A 22,139-nucleotide genomic window follows, 5' to 3' on the forward strand; every position below is an offset into this window, starting at 1 on the left:
GTACACTGCTGACAATACCTCGTCCTGCCTTGAGTGTAAGGGACTCGATTAGAAGACGTCTCGAGATCCCTTCCATGGGGATACTATCATTCTATGACCCAATCTTGCAGTTCTTAGACAAAACTTGCTATTGGAGTCAGTGGACATGTCTTTCATGAATAAGGTAAGCAAGCTGTAGTTCTAATACTATACTGTGCCTTTAGGAACAGCCCTGAGTGTGGGTTGGTATGTAAACTGCATTACTCCAAGAGGCATTGTGTCTTAGGGCTAGTTTACACTACCTGCCCGGATCGGCGGGTAGAAATCAATCTCTCGGGGATCTCATAGACTTTAAGGTCAGAAGGGACCATTATGATCATCTAGTCTGATCTCCCGCATGATGCAGGCCACAAAATCTGACCCACCCACTCCTCGAATAATTCTCTCCCATGACTCAGCTGTTGAAGTCCCCAAATCATGATTTAAAGACTTCAAGTCGCAGAGAATCCTCCAGCAAGCGACCCCTGCCCCATGCTGCGGAGGAAGGCGAAAAACCTCCAGGGCCTCTGCGAATCTACCCTGGAGGAAAATTCCTTCCCGACCCCAAATATGGCGATCAGCAGAACCCCGAGCATGCGGGCAAGATTCTCCAGCCAGACCCACATTGACCATTGATACTAATTACCAGCGATGGCACGTTATTGATTTATTGACTAAAATCACATTATCCCATCAAACCATCCCCTCCATAAACTTATCAAGCTTAATCTTAAAGCCAGAGAGGTCTTTCGCCCCCACCGTTTCCCTCGGAAGGCTATTCCAGAACTTCACCCCTCTGACGGTTAGAAACCGTCGTCTAATTTCAAGCCTAAACTTCCCGACGGCCAGTTTATATCCATTTGTTCTCGTGTCCACATTAGTACTAAGCTGAAATAATTCCTCTCCCTCCCTGGTATTTATCCCTCTGATATATTTAAAGAGAGCAATCATATCCCCCCTCAGCCTCCTTTTGGTTAGGGTAAACAAACCGAGCTCCTCGAGTCTCCTTTCATACGACAGGTTTTCCATTCCTCGGATCATCCTAGTAGCCCTTCTCTGTACCCGTTCCAGTTTGAGTTCATCCTTCTTAAACATGGGAGACCAGAACTGCACACAGTACTCCAAATGAGGTCTCACCAGCGCCTTGTATAACGGAAGCAGCACCTCCTTATCCCTACTAGAAATACCTCGCCTAATGCATCCCAAGACCGCATTAGCTTTTTTCACGGCCACATCGCATTGCCGACTCATAGTCATCCTGCGATCAACCAGGACTCCGAGGTCCTTCTCCTCCTCCGTTACTTCCAACCGATGCGTTCCTAGCTTATAACTAAAATTCTTGTTAGTCATCCCTCAATGCATCACCTTACACTTCTCACTATTAAATTTCATCCTATTACTATTACTCCAGTTTACCAGGTCATCCAAGTCTCCCTGCAGGATATCCCGATCCTTCTCCGAATTGGCAATACCTCCCAACTTTGTGTCATCCGCAAACTTTATCAGCCCACTTCTACATTCGGTTCCGAGGTCAGTAATAAATAGATTAAATAAAATCGGACCCAAAACCGAACCTTGAGGAACTCCACTGGTCACCTCCCTCCAACCTGACAGTTCACCTTTCAGTATGACCCGCTGCAGTCTCCCCTTTAACCAGTTCTTTATCCACCCTTGGATTTTCATATCGATCCCCATCTTTTCCAATTTAACCAATAATTCCTCATGCGGTACCGTATCAAACGCTTTACTGAAATCGAGGTATATTAGATCCACCGCATTTCCTTTATCTAAAAAATCTGTTACTTTCTCAAAGAAGGAGATCAGGTTGGTTTGGCACGATCTGCCTTTCGTAAAACCATGTTGTAATTTGTCCCAATTGCCATTGACCTCAAGGTCCTTAACCACTTTCTCCTTCAAAAATTTTTCAAAGACCTTGCCTATTACAGATGTTAAACTAACAGGCCTGTAGTTACCCGGGTCACTTTTTTTCCCCTTCTTGAAAATAGGAACCACATTAGCTATTCTCCAGTCCAACGGTACCACCCCCGAGTTTACAGATTCATTAAAAATTATCGCTAATGGGCTTGCAATTTCTCTCGCCAGTTCCTTTAATATTCTCGGATGAAGATCATCAGGTCCGCCCGATTTAGTCCCGTTAAGCTGTTCGAGTTTGGCTTCTACCTCGGGTACTGTAATGTCAACCCCCCCCTCCTTTATTCCCCTCTGTCACTCTGTCTCTATTCCTAAACCCTTCATTAGCCTCATTAAAGACCGATGCAAAATATTCGTTTAAACATTGTGCCATGCCTAGATTATCCTTAATCTCCACTTCATCTACAGTCTTAAGCGGTCCCACTTCTTCTTTCTTTGTTTTCTTCTTATTTATATGGCTATAAAACCTCTTACTATTGGTTTTAATTCCCCTCGCAAGGTCCAACTCTACACGGCTTTTGGCCTTTCTCATTCCATCTCTACATGCTCTGACCTCAATAAGGTAGGTTTCTTTGCTGATCCCTCCCCTCTTCCACTCTTTGTACACTTTCTGCTTTTTCTTAATCACCCCTCTGAGACGCTCGTTCATCCAGCTCGGTCTAAATCTCCTGCCTACGATCCGTTTTCCCTTTCTCGGGATACAGGCCTCCGACAGCTCCTGCAACTTCAACTTGAAATAATCCCAGGCGCCTTCTGCCTTTAGATCCATAAATATGTTAGTCCAATCTACTTCCCTAACTAGTCGCCTTAATTTATTAAAGTTAGCCCTTTTGAAATCGTAAACCTTAGTCTCCGATTTAATTTTGTTAATCCTTCCATTTAGTTTAAACCGAATTAGCTCATGATCACTCGAGCCAAGGTTGTCCCCTACAACCATTTCCTCAACGAGGTCCTCACTACTCACCAAAACCAAATCTAAAATGGCATCCCCCCTCGTCGGTTCAGCAACTACTTGATGAAGGAATTCATCAGCTAGCATGTCTAGGAAAATCTGAGCCCTATTATTGTTACTAGCATTTGTTCCCCAATCTATATCCGGGAAGTTAAAGTCTCCCATGATTACACAGTTACTATTAGTATTTACTTCCCTAAAAACATTAAAGAGTTCCCTGTCCATATCCAGGCTAGATCCCGGCGGTCTATAGCACACCCCAAGCACTATCCCAGGGGAGGCTCTAGTAGTTTTTTTACCCAATGTGAGTATTGCCCAGACAGACTCCGTCTTATCCATTCCATCACTTATTATTTCTTTACAGTTTACCTCATTATTGACATACAATGCTACTCCCCCACCTTTACCTTTGTTCCGGTCGTTCCTAAACAGCACATACCCTTCCATACCTGTACTCCAGTCATGACTACCGTTCCACCACGTTTCGGTTATTCCTACGATATCCGGTCTCATTTCTCGGACCAGGAGCTCCAATTCCTCCATTTTGTTACCTAGGCTTCTCGCATTGGTGTATAAACATCTTAATTTATGCCGTTTAGCCTCCCTCCCATTTGTTATCCGATTTGGTACGGACACTGTACAGCCAGTATGACCTATTAGACTAGTATCCATCCCCCCCGTCTTCCTTATGTCCAATCTCTTCCCCCCGGCTATGTCTGTTCTTGTCTCGTCACCCTCCTTCTCAAAGTTGTAATTTGGCGTGGAGATTAACTGGACATCTCCCAACCGTCTCCCCTGAATTCCTAGTTTAAAGCTCTCTTGATGAGATGAGCCAGCCTCCCTCCCAGAAGTCTATTTCCTTCCCTACTTAGGTGAAGTCCATCCCGTGAGAACAGTCGCCTGTCCCCGAAAGCCTCCCAGTGGCCATACATCCCAAAGCCCTCCTTATAGCACCACTCCCTTAGCCAACTATTTATCATCACAATCCTGTCAGCCCTTTGCTGCCCTTCTCTAGGAACAGGCAGAATCCCACTGAAAATGATCTGAGCCTCGATTTCCTTAAGCGTCTTCCCCAGCCAGGCATAATCTCCCTTGATTCTCTCTAGCGAGAACCTAGCCGTGTCATTCGTTCCTACGTGGAGGATGATCAAGGGGTTCTTACCTGCTCCTTTTAGGATCCTTTTCAACCGCAGGTCCACATCCCGTATCTTAGCGCCCGGCAGACAGCACACCCTTCTGTTCTCTGGGTCTGCCCTGGTCACAGGCCTGTCTAACCTCCTCAGTAAGGAGTCCCCAATCACATAAACCTGCCTTTGCCTGGTGACAGTGCGATCTACTAATCTATCCCCTGTTCCCTCTAGTCGCAACCCCTGTCTGTTCCTATTTTCCCTTATAGTCTCTCTTATGCCACCCTGTACCGTCCCGGGGCCCAGATTTGGTGCTGTCTCCATCAACTCCTCCCCTCTTTCTATGGGACTAGCTGCTCTTCTCATCTAGACGGATAAATCGATCCCCGAATCGACGCGCGAACTCCCACCTCGTCAGGAGGAGTAAGCGCCGTCGACGGGGGAGCCGCAGCGGTCGATTTGCCGCCGTCCTCACAGCGGGGTAAGTCGAATAGGATACGTCGAATTTGCGTATCTTAAATCGATCCCCCCTCTAGTGTAGACCTAGCCTCAGAAACACTTTTCTAAGGCACTGTTCCCCCCTTGCTTTGGGGGTGAGTATGGGGTTGAAATTTCTAAATGGTCTATACAAGAAGAAAATTACAATACTCCCCACCCCCACCCTCACCCACACAGACTCAGCTACATTTTTCCAAGGTGATTGTGGAGCAGAGTGGAGCCAAGACTCCACCCTATTTCTACCCACCTGCCCCAGAGTGGGCAGCAGCAAGTGTATAGCACCCACTTACTCCCACATATGTGGACCCAAGGTCCAGATAACCCGTGAAGGGGTGCAGTGAGGATTCTTTCTTCCCGTTATGTCTCTGTGGATGTATAGTCTGCCACAATCTAGCTTGTAGCTAGCAATAATAATACAGTAAGTGGCTTTGGTATAGTAATTTAATTTCCTTTATTTTTCCTCAATAAATTAGTAAATAATGCTATAATTTCTACAAGAATTCAATAGTAGCATTGACTATAGTACTGTCCTATAACTTTACACTAGCAAATGATCCCAAGGTAGTGATATCATTATGGCAGAATGTGTTGTAAAACGAACTAAATAAAATGATGTTGCATTTGAGTTTCCAACCTGAAAATGGGAAGTAGCAATGAAAATCTAGTTTAACTCACCCTCACATACTTAGGTGGCTTTACATCCTGCTAATAAACTATACTCAAGCCTATTCATTCCAAGCATGAATGATCTTGAGTTGCTCAAACCGATTATTAATTCATATTTCTGATTTCAAGATTGTCTTTGTGGCATTAGTCTGTCTTTTTTTTTCTCCTCCCTGTATGAAAACAAGTATGCAAGTCTAAGGATACATGGAATCATCAGGAGATAGACATATGCTTGCCTGCAGTCTCTGTGGGTCTTGCAGGTTCAAACACAACCTGCCTGAATCATAAGAACTTTAATTGAGTAGATAAAGAGGTCCTCATAATTATAAACTGCAGTAGGTATAACAAGAGGCTAAATACATAGCTGTGGTTTTAATTAGCTGGTGCTTCAAATTAGTAATTGTGGTTTCACTCAGAAATCAGTGACTTTATACACTGTCAAAGCCTCATCACTGTGCAGTTCATTCCTCATTATATCTCTCCATGTGAAGCTTCCAATACAACATCACGCTGAGCTAAAAAGGCAAAAGTTGTAGATATTTGGTTATCTTCCAAGTGCAGTAGAGCTCTATGGTGATTAAATTCATTCTCATCAGGATATCAGAATTCACTATTCTCCGTTACATAAGTGTGCGCGTGTGTAGGCATGTATATATAAAATCTAGCAGGCAAATATTTCTCACAACAGCTAACGTCAGTGTGCATACTCAATCTGCTATTCAAATTGTCATCTGGAATTTGTAGCTAATTAACTGACACAAAATAGAGCCAAAAGTCTTATAACAAATCAAATAGGGGTTGAAAGCACAGAAGTGTCCCTTAATGCTTGTCACATGGGGGGTTGTCAATGCAAGTGGAAACATGCATCTCTTCTCTTCTTTTTTTCCCCCTCTTCAGTGTTTTAATTACATCTTTTTCCTCAGAGGAGCAGGAAGTAGTTTGCAAAGACAAGAGACCAAAGTACTTCAGTCCTGTTCATGAGAGAAGTAGATGTGATCTCTCAGCTTGTCATCTAGGTCTGGCAGGTGCACATAGTGAGCTGACATAAAGATAACTGACGTCTTGCTATCACTACTCTGAGGCAATAGACCTTTTTTGTTTATTTGCCTGTGTGCAGAATTATCTGCTGTGAAGGTCGACTAACCTAACGTCCTTCCCTTCAGAACAGCACTATGTGAAACATTTTTTAATCGCCCCCTAGGTCTAAGCTGGCCGTTCACCCCATTTTAAGATGGGCAGTCCTCTTTTTTGGGTGGTTTGGCCCCAGTCCGATACTGAGACAGAATCGGACATGGTTTTGTCTGGTATCATACGAGGACACCATTTTGAACAGCAAGCTGCTGTGCCCCATCAGTGTGATATCGCATGCAGCATACCTCTGAGGTCAAGCCAGTGGGGGCAGAGTGACACGCTCTTCAAATGGCATCCTCCATGCAGCATGACCTTGTATGCAGGGGCAGGGTCATCCCACCAGAGTGGGCCTATACCATTTCAGGAAGTACTGGAATGTCCAGTATCCTAGGAATGCATGAGTGGTCCAGCCTACCTATGCCCACAACTAAATGTTAATGAGTATGCGGGATTGAAATAGTTGTTCTGAATCACACTTGGCTGCAGTAGAATGTTGTGATGTAGGCAAATGTTACCCAGTTAAAGGGAATTGAAGATGTTGCTATGCCTGGTTGACTCCATAGTTGCTTCTCCATATAAGTATATTCTGTGTGTGTGTGTGTGTATACGTACATGTAGGCACACAGCATGCCTACATATTTATACATGCACACTTAGAGACAAGTTGTACTGAATTTTTTTTTCTGGCAGAAAGCACCATCTGGAAATGGCAGATTTTGTGTGTTTTTTAATTTTAGAATGATTAGTTCTATTTAGAGACATGGTGGGTGAGGTAATATCTTTTATTGGACCAACTTCTGTTGGTGGAAAAGATAAGCGTTCCAGCTTTGCAGAGCTCTTTTTCAGGTCTGGAGAAGGTAACCAGAGTGTCTAAACTAGATATAAAATGGGACAGATTAAGCATAAATTCACATATGCTGTAGAAGACCACTTAAAATGAAGTGGGCAGTTAAGGGTAAGCAGACAGTAGGGTGTGTTGCAAATAGTTGTAATGACCATAAATCTGGTGTCTTTTACTGAGTCCATGGTTTTCAGTGCCCAGCAGAGTTAGGAATTTGTTTCCAGGCTCATCTTTCAGAGGCGTTGTATAGGTTTCCTTTGAAGACGCTCACCCATGGGTGATAGGGTGTTTTTATCTTTTATCATTTTTTCTGTGAGAGTTCATTTCAGAGAGTAGTGATTGTCTGGTTTCACCCACATAGTTATTGTTGGAGCATTTGATGCACTGGATGAGGTACACCACATGTGGTAGGCATGTGTAGAAGACACGGATCTTGAAAGGTGTGTTCTGAGGGATATAGATCATTGTAGCAGTCTACAGGTTTTGTATCTGTTGTTCTGGCAGAGTCTGGTGGCACTTTGAGTTGGACTGTGGGGAGCTTGCTTCTGATGATGAACTTGGCTAAATTGGGGGCTTGTTTGAAGGCAAGAAAGGGCGGGGTTGGGAAAGATTTATTTCAGGATGTGATCCACCATCAAGTCTGAGTTGTAACTTTTTGATGATACCCCTTTGGGGTTCTAGTGTGGGGTGGTACTGGAGAAGGTTCTTCCAAGGTAGTTGCATGGCTCATTCCATGATGTGGTCTATTTTTCTCCTGGAGTGTCCTAGTGTAGTGAAGGCAGATTTTAAGTGTGTTTAGGTATGTATGCTGGGATTTCTCTTTGGAACAAATTCTGTGATATCTGGTGCTGGGCTAAATAGCTGTATTTAGTATGGTCCTATGATCCCAAATTTACATTTGGGAAAACTGTTGGATGGATTTCACTCTCTTTCAAAGTCATCAGCTTGAATTGCACTGTTTCCAGTGTTTTGTTCCTAATATTGGTAACAATGAATGTTTAACTGACTTATGGGGGAAATAATTGTTTGTCTTTTTGTCTTATCCTCTTTTTCAGTCACTATGAGCAAGACCGGAGTGCACTTAAAAGGAAAGAATGGGAGCGAAGAAATCAAGAAGTCCAGCAAGATGAAGATCTCTTTGCTTCAGGTTTTAATCTCTTTGGGGAACCCTACAAGGTAAATGGCTATACAATATTTTACACTTTTAGAGTGTCTTTCATCTGAATGCATTTTGCAAATATTAACTAAGCCTCACCTCTGAGGAAGAGAAGTATTATGTTGATCTTGATTGTCTGACTCTACAGATAGTTAGACCATTGAAATTAGTAAATTGAAGCACAGTCAGGTTAAGTAACATGGCCAACGTTATACAGCATTTTGGTGACAAAACCAGGGATTGAAACAAGGAGTCTGGATTCATATTCCCTTCTCTGAACACTCCGCACACTCCCTCAGTATATTGCTCTCCAAAGGAATCTTTACTTAGGTTTTCCTAACTCCAAAACTGACATTTAATCTCTTTATTTTTAAAGAGGAAAATATACTTGAATTGTTCAAACCAGAATCTCTTCGTTTAATTATGAGCCCGGAAGCTCTCCCTTCGCAATAATAATTGTCCAAAGAAGTGTTTGGGGAGAATGTCTGTTTGAATTCTTTGGGGAGCATAACAAGGATATCAAAGAGACTTACGATGAGACTTATTCTCTCTAAGGAGCTTTGCTGCCTGAGAATTTCATCACTAGGGGATGTCCCCCTTGATTATTTCTGCTGCTTTGATTTTTAGCCAGGCATCCCCTGATGGGTTCATCAGAATGTAAATGTACATGTCACTTTCTCTTCCCAATCAGTGACATCCATTGAAAGGCCACCACGTTAGCATTCCATTTTATATTGTTAGCAGCTGTAGGGAGGATGAGTGCTCATTGCAAATCACCAGTAAGGGGGAAAGACCAGCATCGTTATGAAGTGGTGGTTCATAATTATAGATTGGGAGACTGTTTCAACCAATTGGGGACAGTAGTTTACTGGTTAAAATCTATTCTGGCAAACTACAGTGTGATATTTTATGTTGGGCCACCCCCTTTCTCACATGGAGTTCGCATTTACTACACATACAATCCCGTTGATTTCAGAGAGACTCCTTGCAAAGTAAGGCCCCAATCCATATTCTTAATTCTAAGAATGTGAATAGGTCCCTTGATTTCAATGAGACTACATGTGGGAGCAGAGTTAAGCTTGCGTGCAAGTGTTTGCAAGAGCTATGGATCCATTCAATGTCAGTAAGGGTAGCAGAACCTAATCCATTGTGGTTACTTTGAATTACTGAATTCAACTATATCTTCTACCGAAATATGAAATCCTGTAGGAATAAAAAGGGACTATCCCACACAGTGGTTCTACATGCTTTTGATTTGGATGGGTTTCCAGCAGCTAGTTAATCTTTTCTTTTGTATTTCATAGCTTTTGGTTTATTGCAGATGAATTCGATATCTAGTAGCTCTTCCAATAATGGGATACTGATTGCAAAGGTCTGAAATGAGTATCCCAAATTAAAAAAAAAACAAATCATAACTGAGTTCTAAGGTGGATTGACTGTACAGTGGCTCATTTTAAAGGTAGTATTTATAATGTTCCAAATGACCCAAGTGGATCATTTCTAACTACTATATTATCTCCCCCAGTATGCACAGATTATGTTCATGAGAGATAACAAATATGGCCCTGATACTGCCAACACTTATGCATGTGCTTAATTTGTTTCAATTCATATGCTTAAAGTTAATGCTTGTGTATAAATATTTGTGGAATCTAGGCCTCTCTATATAAAATGTTCTGTGTGCGAGAGGGAAAGCCAAGTTTTGTGGTGTTAATCTACCAAGAACATGCAAGTATGTGGGGGAACAATTTTACAACATGTAGCAATGTGATTGAGCCCTTCCCCATCTCTCAATTATTTGCGTGTAGTCATGACTGATCTATTATATCACTTAGATGAAGAAGAAACTTGACACGTTCACTGCACTTGGTGTAATGAAGCAAAAAAAAAAAAAAGGTTTTCATAGAGTCAGAGAGTTTAAGGCCAGAAGGGCTCACCAGATTATCTACTCTGACCTTCTGTGTGTCACAGCCACCAACACCATGCTCAGGTTGATCTGGAGATGGAGTGTCATGATTACTCCTCTTAGAAATGTTTTTAGTCCTGGCCTTCTGCCCCCACCTAGTTAAGCTACACTTTAAAGAATGATAATAAGACACAGCACTGGAGTTTATGGGATGAAATAGGTAGAAGCCTAATGAAAAATCAAACAATATGGATTTTTGAAATAATTTCCAAATTTAGCGAAATAACTCCAGATTTTTAATAAAGGCTTATGGAAATGTGCAAGTAAGAGACTGCAGCTTTATGAAAATGCTTATTGACCTCATAGAATTTGTGGGAGCAGTTTTTTCATCGAGGAGTACTGTGTGTTTAAAATAAATAACATGTTTTGTCAAAGAGAGAGGTCCTATAAATGCTGATTTCTTTTCTAGCAAGGAGTCTGGTTTTTGAGTTGGCGTTCTGAAAATATATTGTCATCATTGTCAAGATTTTTTTTTTGTCTTCCTCCTCCCATTCATTTTGAAACAATGAATTGGGTGGAGAATTTACCCAAAATTAACTTAACTAACAAAATAATGCAGAATTTTCATCCATGAGAATTAAAAATTATACACTTCAAAACCATTCTTAATATCTACTGTGCTCTCAGAAAGATGTGTTTTAAATTTCTAAAATAGTCCATACATTTTTGAAATTTGTGTCCACTTGCTCAGAATTGGACAGTTGAGTACACAACACCTACATTTAAAATCTATGCATTTCTGTAATAGTCTTTAAAGAATAGATATATTACTTTCAAAAATATCTATCGTCACCCGTTTTACAAGGTGAACTCTTGAATACAACTTCTTTAGAATTATACTCTCTTACAACAGCATACAAATTAGTGTAAAAATTGGTGTGTATAAATAAATTGTTTAAAACTATTATTTTTGTGTATGATTACTTATCTGCTTTAAATCCACAGAAGCAAAGAAAATTAAGACTATATATATATATCTTTAATATTAATTATATATATAATAAACTCCACCCATTTTGTCTTGATTTTTACGTAAGGAGGAATTAAGGACAAAGAGGTTGCCTGATATTTCCTTTACAGGATTGTGCTATTAAGGGCCCAATCCAGGTTCCATTAATGTTAGTGGAAATTTAACTGATAACAAATGGGGGTTGGATTTGGCCCTTAAAGACTGAGTTGTGGTTTATGTTACAAAGCAAGTGCAGAGAGTGAACTCTGGGCCCGATTCATGTTTATGAAAGAGCAATGTAAACCGGCCTTAAAGTGAGTGTAAATGTAACTTATGCCCCCTTTAAAGCCTCTTTATATTGCCAGGTGCAACGGATCCTTGGTATAAATGAGAATTAGGCCCTGTGTATCCAGCAAGAATAGTGCAAAGTGCACTCACGTAGTCTGCTCTGGTTCCTACCAATGACAGTAGCATCAAAAGAGAGCGTATCTAGACTTCTTTTCCAACATTTTGACATACTGAAATTGTATTCAATGATAAACCCTGTGTACATTTAATGTGTGTGTAGGAGAAGCAAGAAGGATTTGGGAATGGATTTGTTTCTTTTCCAGTCAGACCAAATTCTGATTTCAGTCGTATTGATGTAAATTACTCCAGATTTACTCTGATGTCACTGAGATCAGAATATAGTCCATTCTCCTGTATCCATAACAAGGGGGGGTAATGCCACTTGTCCAAAATAAATAAAGCTGCCAGCAAGAAGCAAGCAGACCCATAATTAGGTGTGCAGAGGAAGGGGAAAGAAAAAGTACCCATCAAGTGCAAATGGAGTGACCTTTCACCAACCATGGGGTCAGGTCCTCAATTAGCAAAGTCAATAAAGTTAATGGAGCCATGCTGATTTACATCAACTAAAGATCTGGCCCATGAATTTCCAAAGGACCACAGAGGGAAGGGGATGAAGGGAAGTGGAAGTGGGGAGAAGAGAATCTGAGAAATAGAAAACATCTCTCTCCATCTCGTTGGTTCCCTGTTCTAATATATGTGTTCTGCACACCCATCCTTCCCCATTCACTGCAGCATTTAACCCAAAATGGGGAACTATGGGATGGGGCTGCTACCAGTGCTACTTTGTATGAGCTTGGAATGTTAAAAATAGTCCAGAGAGACAAGGTGGGTGAGGTAATATCTTTTACTGGACCAACTTCTGTTGGTGAAAGTAACAAGCTTTCGAGCTCCATAGAGCTTTCTTCGGGCCTGGGCTGAAGTAGCCTGAAGGAGAACTCTGTGAAGCTCAAAACTTGTCTCTTTCACCAGTAGAAGTTGGTCCACAAAAGATATTACTTCACCCATCTTGGCTCTCTCGTGTCCTGAGACCAACCTGCCGACAAACAACACTGCAAACAAAATAATCCGGGCAGACGTAGATTTGTGGGCAGAAGTGCAACATGTGGCTCTCTGCCATTAATTATGTGGATATCACCATCACTTGTATACTTATGGAGAGTCTGCCTAATCACCTGCCCCTTTATTATGTATTTCTATCTTATCTACTTTTCATAGGTCCGTGTGTGTGTGTGTGTGTGTGTAGATGTAATTTTTAGTGTGTATCTAGAAAGATGTTCTTTTTATGTGCCAGAGTCTAATGCAGAAAACAGCACTTTCAAAAATATTGTGCTGTCTACCACAATTTTGGCCAGCATGGACAAAGAGGTCTGAGCACTGCCTATTGCCAGTTATGGATCATGTGAGCTTTCTAGAGGTCTCCCTTTCAAACACTGGTACTGCTTAATTTGTCAGAGCTGACCAGATCACAGCCTGAGGTCTCATGTCTGCAGTTGCTTGAATCAGCAGTGTAGGAATTTTCCTGGCAGAGGCTCCAGGTTTACTAGTGATACCCTTTAATGTTTTGCATTAATAAATAGGTTTGGATATAATTAGTATTTTATAGACACTGTCTGAGGAGTGATCTGTATTTTTTTTTTTTTTTTTTTTTGAGGATTTGCCTTGGAATAGCTCAACTGGAGAAATAGGACCCAATTGAAAGAATTCACTTTTGCATGAGTCTTTGGAGAATGTTAAATCTTTTTTAGGTATTGCCCCTTCACTATATTCAAGCATAGCATAAAGTATCTCACCTTCTAGTCCATAGAGGTTAGTTATGCTGGGAGGCACGAGAAAATGAATGAATTATGAAACCTCAGGCTTTCATAGAAATTGTCACAAAACCGATATTAATTGGGCCCATAAGTCCGAATGCATTAGTTGTGTTCTTTGTAGAACCATAATGCAATAGCTAGTGAGCAAATTAGCCTTTCAATAGGATTTTATTTCTGATTTTTTTTAAAGCAATACAGCCAAATATAGAAAGGTGTGCATTTCCTAAATTAATGAGAGGCTAGAAAGGGGGGGGAGTACTGCTAGTCTGGAATCACAAACCAGATATATAACTTATGTCTTGGAATACTCAGAAGATACGTTTCCTTAATGGTGGCAAAACCGCAGTTCAACTGGTTGCTCAGAAAACAGAGTACAGAAGTTTCCTTTAAGAAATCAATGGATTATCCAGAAGAGGGTGTTAAAAATGTCCCCAACCTGAAGGTAACATGTAATGGCCAGAAATAGTTAATTTCATTTTTGTAGTGCTTGTAGCAAGACTGGCCAGGCATACCCTGCTTTTCAATAAGAATGCTAAATCTGTTGAGGAAGAAAATAAAAATATTACTGATATGTGTCAAGACTTAAGTCTAGATTCTGCCCTGAATTACACACAATGCCCCTCCTGGACTTCAATGAGGTCACACAATGAGGAGAATTTGGCCCTAGGGGTGCATTTTCTATTTGTGTTTTCCTGTATTTCAAGCGACAGTGGACCATCTCTTTATTGGCAGAGGTATTTATGTTTTGAGGGCCTGATCCAAAACTCATTGAAGCCACTGATAATCTTTCCACTGACTTCAGTAAGCATCGGATCAGGGTCTGAGAGAGTTTTAAAATAGGCTCAAGAGGTTTAAATTAATTATCTCTGTGCTTTTCAGAAAAGGGTTTTTTTCATTAATACTCCCAGAAAATGACTACAAATAATAATATCTTACATTTATAAAGTGCCTTTCATCCCAAAGGATGTGAACATTTTGCATAAAACAGAGAGCTAGTGTTAAGTGAAATGACATTTAGCATTAGGTGACATGTTTCAAAAAAAACCTGAGAGTCAGATACCTCTAACAGTAAAAATGATTGAAAATCCATGTATTAAAATTAAAATATTGAGTCTCTCTGTGAAGGCTTAGAGAAGAAGCTCTTTTATGTGCTGCTGTGATATTAAAATGTTACAGTGCAATAATGTGTTCCTGGTACTCTTTTTACTTTTCTCCTTTACTTTATGGATAGTAAGTTAAGTGTAAATTGAAAATGTAACCAAAACGCTGATGAAAGCGAGTGTTTCTGGACTTTCTAGATATTTAGCCATCACGTGGGCTGTGGCTCAAAGAGTTAAAAAGTTTGGTGGGGAAGGAGGAAACAGCACAAGTATGTAAGTGTTTAAGGCTTGCATCATAATTCCTGCTGTGCCCTTAAGCACAATGGAATCTCCTTGTTTTAATTTTGGGGGTTGAACGGAGAGTCTGGTTTTGGCTGCGGCCCAAATGGCACATTGTGCAACTCAGTGGAAGGAAACTGCTCATATACAAAGAGGTTATTCTTGGCTTAGCTTGAATATAGTTTTTGCCACTAAAATGACCAACCTAGGAACTTTTAGTGAACAAAAGTGATTCCTAGTCCTGCACAACTGTAACTATTAACTATCTCGGTTAGAAGCACTCATACAGATGAGAACAATACTGAACAGTTAACATTTAAATCTCTGTCTCAGCGCAGTGGTGATATACATTACAATTCCTGCGAGTTGAGCTAGAGAAAATCAGCATTTATTATCTTTTTCCCCCAATGTTTTATACTGCATGAAAAGTACCAAGAAAAAAAATCTTTTTGCAACATTTCTCTCCTCTATAGTCTAGCTGAGCATTGGAAATCTAAGCAGATATTCCAAGAGGAATCGATGCATGAATTTTCTATCTTCATTCTTTTGCTCAGTATTTCAGAGGAAAGGGAGACTTAACTTGAAGTATGAGCATGCTTTGAGAGAGATTATATGAAGTATCAAGCCCTACCTCACATATATTGTAGCTTCAAACTCTGCTTCCAGATTGTAGAAGTTCAGCATATTCTTGGACAGGAACTATAGTTTTGAAAGCCGTGTTTCTCGCCTCTTGAGTCTGATAAAGTAACGAGTGTATAGGGAATAGGCTGTTTTAATGCAGTGCTGGTCATTTCAGTGGAACACAAAGGGTTAGAATAGGACTGTGTTTGTTGGTTCCATGTTGGTTGACTTTTTTTAAAAACAAAAAGGAAAATGAAATTAGCTGCATATCAATTATAACCCTTGAGCTTGTTTACCCAGTATACTACATGTAGCAGAGTAAAAACCACTTCAGAAGGAAAAATAATAGTAGTAAAACATAGATGAATCAGAACTTACTTAATGATTACTGCGATTTGAAGAAAAGCAGTGTGAGTGACTGATTCATAAACACACCACACTCTAAGCCAATAGAGGCATCCTGGTGCTTCAGAATATAGAAATCACATACTACGTAAGTACAGCATCTTTGGAACACTCTTTTAGTAGCAGTTAATTCACTAGTTGGAAGCAGTATGTTTTCTAGATCTCAACTATTAGGTATATTGGGCCAAACTGAGCCTAGTATAAAGGAATCATTGAAGTTACACATGGGATGAATTTAGCTCCTTTATATTTATTGTCATTTTAGCCTGGTTTATAGCAATAACATATTTAAATAAAATGTTTGATTTTAATTCAAATACTCAATAACCAGTAATTGTACATTCACATTTTGCAGAATATAAAATGTACAAGCCCAATTTATCTGACATAAAACCAGACTATTTTGCTCATAACGTCCGTAACTGATGTAATTTAAATATTTCTCTGAGAACAGATTTAAGAAAAAAGGAAGCAGTATATAAATGTTACTCATGCAAGCCTGTTCCAAGAGGTTCTTTGAACACAGTTATTGATGAGTTTTTCTTACATAACATATGCAAAATGTAATTGAAATTAAATTAAATGTCAGCATGACACTATTAAGTAGCTAACATTTGCCATTGTTTCCTAAGACAACCATTCCAAGCAGTAACTTCACAACCAGGAATTTACTCACTCTTTTCCCTGTGTCTTTTTGGTATTTTAGACAAATAAAGGCGATGCCCTTGCTAACCGTGTCCAAAACACATTGGGAAACTATGATGAAATGAAGGACTTGTTAACCAACCATTCTAACCAGAGCCACCTTGTAGGAATCCCAAAGAATTCTGTACCACAGACTCCCGTTGACAAAAATGAACAGAACTTTTTTCCAGAACAGAGAAACAGGATGATCCCGTCTCACCAGATCAGCGGTCACTCGTCAACATCAATGCCCCCACCTTCTTCACTGTCATCAAATTCTACTTTGCTACACAGTCACCAGAGCAGCAGGAAATCCAGGACAGATTGGTCACGTGGTGGTCATAACTCTAATGGTGCACAGCCAAGCCAATCCAGTAGTCAACAGAGTAGGACAAAGCATAGCTCTTCACATGACCAGCCTCAAGGCAGGTACGACGATCTCTACAGCTGTCAGAGTGAGCAACATAAAAATGGAGGCGCTGAGGAAGCAAACCCGGCTGCATCATCTTCACATTCACGGAGGCACAGTCATTCCAAATCAACAACTGGAGAACATTCTTATAAAGAAAACAGTCATTCAAAGTCACCTGTAGAACTTGAGTTTGTAGGGCACGGTCCTGGATCTCCACTTCCTTCTACATCTTTGTTATCTGCAAACAATGGTCTCTCAACCCAGAGTTTCCCACCAGGACTGCACTGTAAAACTAGCATGGTCCAGCAAAAGCCTACAGCTTACGTAAGGCCTATGGATGGTCAGGACCAAGTACCTAATGACTCACCTGAACTGAAACCTCCAATAGAAATTGAGAGTGGATATGGAAATCAATCATTTGGAACACTGTTGGAAGGAAAAGCTAATGCACCCAGTTCTAAGAATAAATTACCAAAGCTTACCATCCCTCAAGCTAGTGAGGTAAGTCATTTTCTTAGTCCACTTTTTTCTAGAAACTTAACAGATCTGACCTGAGGAGTATTTAACATAGAGTATGTCTGTTTATTTAAATATAAAGTTCCAGTTCCTGAAATTGTGATCTGAAAACACACCCCTTTTCTAGAAAAGGCATGGTTATATTTTCTTTTGGCAAGGATTGTTGTGACAACCTAGTAAGTCGTGATACATCAAGTTTTAAAATCAAAGGGATGGAATGCTAACGTTGGTTGTGTCACACTAACAGTAAAAGGCCAGATCCTTGGCTGGCCACAGCACTCTAATATACCTTAATTCAGCTGCATTGTTCACAGTTTTGCAGATTTATTGTGGCATTAATCTGATTTAAAGAATACTGTTATGCACTGTGACAAAGGAGAAGAAAAATCTAAAATAAACTTGGAAAAGCCTTGATCCTTTTAATACCAGTGGTACAGAACAGCTAACAATAAGGGGTACCTTTTCGTTGCTCATTTCCCATTGACTTTAATGGAATTAATGTGGCTTAAACTGTGAGAAACACTTTTGAAAATGTATCCCGTTAAGTCTTCATGCATTTTTCAATAGCACTTAGCATTGGGATTCAATGCCAATTCCTGGCACCAAGAACTTAAATTGTTGAGTTTTGTGTTGCTGGTCTGTTACAACAGTCCTGTGATTAAAGTTATAATTAGCTCTTATTTCTTTCCTGGACACTTCAAGCACAGCTGTATTGCAAGGGTACCAACTGAAGCATTTGTACTGATATAAATTTCTTATTCACAGTTGCTCTAAAGCAGTAACCATTGCAAGGTAGGTTTTTAGTACATGCATGAACAGAGTTACAACATGGGATTTTCATAGCTTTCTGTTTTTCCCCAAGATTACTTCCCTGCTTGTTAATATTTTTATACCAGAAATAAGGAATGATTCATTCTTAAGACGCTTTATTGGAAAAGGTCAGCTTTTCCTTTTGGAATAATTGTTTTGAGCCAATAATTTGTTTGACTGTTTAAAAACTTGATGTTATTTATTAACATTCCAGGCAGCAACAAAGACTGATGTGTTTTGCAGTAGAGTTTGGAATAATTTTTTCTGGGAACTGCATCTGAAAACAGTAAAAAGGCCTATTTATATCAAGTGGAAGCTGAGGGTTGCTTGCAGATGGCATTTTATTAGAAAATGTATTTGTTAATAAATGTAGCTTTGTACAAGATTCCTTTACAGATGTTTCTGTTTATTTTTACCTTAGGTTAGAAATCTGCTGATCTAGAGAGCTTCATCCTCTATTGCAATTTGTCGCTAGTGGTGTTTGGCAAGTAAATAATTGCATATAAAAGAAATAATGATGGTGCAAAGGCAAATACATTTATTCACTTTTGCTCTCTATTAAAATAACAATGAGTCAATAAGCATACTTTGAAGTGCAGCGTTAATATGGAGTATCTCTCTGTAGTGGCACATGAGGATTACACCCTGTATCAGCTTTTCCTCTATGTTCAGCACCGGAGGGTGAAATCCGGCCCTGTTCATGTCAGTGGGAGTTTTGCCATTGATCTCAATGAAGGCAGGGTTTCCTCCAGAATCTCTTGGTATAGCTTTAAATACAACTGATGTGAACCATTTGTTTTTATTAATGGAAAGGCTGGTAGTCACCCAGATGAAAAAGTTATGTGGTGAATTTGTGGCTATAGCTGCTTTGGTTTATAGCCTGTGTAGCGAACAGTTTGTGTGTATAATTAGCTTCATTTATTATGGGGTAAATAGTAAACTCAAGTCACTTCAGCAGTGACTATAGATAATAATCTTAAAACAGTCCGTGTGTTATAAAAGCGAACAATGAATTGCAGAGGGAGAGAAAACGTGAAGCTATGCGGCAGTCAGGAATGACTTCCTGCTGCTATTTAGAATGTGTGGCATGGGCCAAAGCCAATGGTCCTCACACAGGCAAAATTCCACTTGATTTAAGGTCATTTTCCCTGTGTAAGGACTGCAGGCTTTGCCCCCGTATGTTTTTCCACTGATGTGCATTCTGAATGTAATTTACCTTACATTTGGCAATAAAACTCTTTCTAATCCAAGGTTATAGATAACTGGTTTAGTTTAAGCTTAATCAGAACTGACAGTGCACAACTGTGAAACCCATAACATTTTTGGAATGACTGCAGAGGGGGACTCTGTTGTAATCTTTATACAATTGATGTGGAGGCTTATGATTATTTGGGGGTGCATGTCAATTTATGAACCTTCCCTAGCTGCCGCCAGCAGCTGTGATCTGCTTGAAACAATTTCATTTCTGCCCCACGAGGTTCCATGCTAATAACACTGCAGGTGGTGGTGACCCCCTTCAAACCATTGGTAGGAAAGTTGCCTTTTTGGGTGCTTCTTAAGGTTGGCTCTGTAGGTTCCCTTGGATACTCAGAGCCAATTTTTCAAATGCCCCCCAGCCTGTAAATCCACCCACCAAGAAGGCACAGCCAAATTTTTGGGTTCTCAAGTTTTTGCACACCTCAAAACCTGGAGTTATATGAACAAATTAATTTTGTGTGAGCAAATCACGCATATAGACCTCTGCAAGAGCAGGCTATGCAAATCTGTGCATGCAAATCAGAGGATTTGGTTCTGCTAAAACTTTGATACACAAAAATGACTGGCCAGGCACAGAGATTTAAAGGATGGGTTGAGGCCACTGTGAAAATATGGTCCTATTTATCATGGCTTTATATAGAATGTTTAGTTCCCTGGAGGCACTTTGCTATGCTTGAGGAAGTGGTCAATTTTATAGCATGCTCGATGTCACTTGACTGGGCCCTCAACTCGGTTACAATTAACAGACATTTGTTCATTCATTGCTAAGGGAAGAATCAGGCACACTGTGTGTCTGCGATATCCTTTTGGGATTTTTTTGGTAATTGCTGGATCCTTCAGTCCTTTGCTTTTCCTCTTGGGTGTGAACATAGATAAAATATCTAACATCACTTCACTGTACGTAATTACTATTTTCTCATTGTCAAGGTCAAAATTCTTAGAACATCAATATGATGAATTCAAATCCTAACACAACTAATAGCGCTCAGTCTTGCCTATGACAAGCATTCAGAAATCACGAGTCAGGCTCCAAAAACTCATTAGGTTGGCTTAAAAAAAAATCACGATTTCAAAAATAAATAAATTTTGGGCCCTTTTTATTTACCTTCAAAGCCTGTAGGATTCATGTTTTCAAGCTTTACTCTGCAACCGCAAGGGCTAAAAATTTATTATTTTTAATGAAAGATTAGAGTCAAATTTTGTCACATGACTCCAGGTGCTAGGACTTTATGAAAAACACCAAATATTGTGAGACCCATGACATCGAGTTGGCAACATGGGCACTGAAGTTAAAATACGTTTCAGACACATCTTCTTTTTCTCATTCTCTGTATTGGTCTCTTTCTTCCATATTTATATGTATATATTAATTTTGAGCTTGCACATTACACTTGGTAAATACTAGCAAGCCTAGACTCAGAGAGAGCTTTTGTATTGTATGCAGAATTCCACCTGTTTAAGTGGTATGATGGTGTGTGATTGCAACTTAACTCTCAATGGGAATTATGTGGCTAAATCCTATGCATTTCTTTGAAAATGTAGGGGTTAGAAATCACTATAACAGCTGATCCTCTCGCTGCTGTGTTAAAATCCAGAATCTTGATATACCGATGTATATTTAAATCTTTAGGAGTCAGATGCTTACAAATGATTTCAAATTGACTAACTCAGCATGAGGTAGCTGAAAGTAAGCCTGTACATTTCAGTTTGGGCTTGGACACAAATTATTGAGCACATTGACTAAATCAAGAGGTTTTCGGGTCTGTGGGAACATCGGAGCAGTTTCCAGATAAGCTTGTGAAAAATCATATGCACTGTACAAACTATGCAAGTACAAACTATGCAAGAGTTTCCAATGACTGTTTTGAGGCCAAGTAAATCTGGGGTAATTAAGAAAAGTTTTAACTCTTCAGACAATGTTCCCAAGAATCTCTGCATAGCTGACTACATATTCCTGCAAAATAAGAAACATATACTGAATTTCTCCCAAAAACGTAACGCTATGAACACATCCGAAAGACTGACAACCCCACTGTCAGCACCCATTTAGTCATGGAAGATGGAGAACTTCTGTTTTCGCATGACTTTTAGGATAATATTTTGACGGGTTCACTATACAGCAAAGTGATAGGCTTTTGTTATATGTGTTTCAAACCATCCTGTTATCGCTGGATGTATTGATTAACTTAGTACTTTCTAAGCTAGCTATAAAAAAGCTGCTCACTTTCTGCATTAAAGAGCAAGAAAAATTGACAGGTAGATAACCATATTGATTCAACCCAAATGGTAAATGCAAGAGGCTTTATCTGTGACTTATAAAACTTTTTATGGGCACCCAAAGCCAGCTTAATATGTTTGGTTTTTTTAATTGAGTGGAAGGCAAAAGCCTTTAGGTAACTAACTCCCCTTTAAAATACATTGTGCTTTGGTTGCCAAATACAGTGCATTAGTGTATTTGTGGGCACACTGCCTTTTCAAATGCAAGCTTCTCTCCTCCTTCAAAACTTTGGGGGTTTAAGAATAATGGACTGAATCAAGCATTAAGCTGAAATCCCCTCACTTGGTTCATATTTCAAAAGTCTGAGGCCAAAAACAAACCAGAAGAGCACTATTTCTTGCAGTATTATAGGTTACAGCCATGTGTTTTTCATTTGTAAATA

The 22,139-nt window shown here is 40.0% G+C and overlaps 1 protein-coding gene across 1 annotated transcript in view; it reads left to right on the forward strand.

Annotated features, from left to right (window-relative positions):
- The first annotated feature begins 6,484 nt into the window (after window positions 1-6,484).
- The window catches only part of AFF2 (ALF transcription elongation factor 2), a 290,365-nt gene continuing 274,710 nt past the window's right edge, over window positions 6,485-22,139 (forward strand). Inside the window, exons 1-3 of the mRNA XM_065410909.1 lie at window positions 6,485-6,639; window positions 8,221-8,341; window positions 16,507-17,397. Of these exons, the coding sequence (XP_065266981.1) occupies window positions 6,485-6,639; window positions 8,221-8,341; window positions 16,507-17,397 (1,167 nt within the window). The remainder of the gene's footprint in view (window positions 6,640-8,220; window positions 8,342-16,506; window positions 17,398-22,139) is intronic.

The sequence above is a fragment of the Emys orbicularis genome, chromosome 9, assembly GCF_028017835.1.
Source record: "Emys orbicularis isolate rEmyOrb1 chromosome 9, rEmyOrb1.hap1, whole genome shotgun sequence".
Lineage (NCBI taxonomy): Eukaryota > Metazoa > Chordata > Testudines > Emydidae > Emys > Emys orbicularis.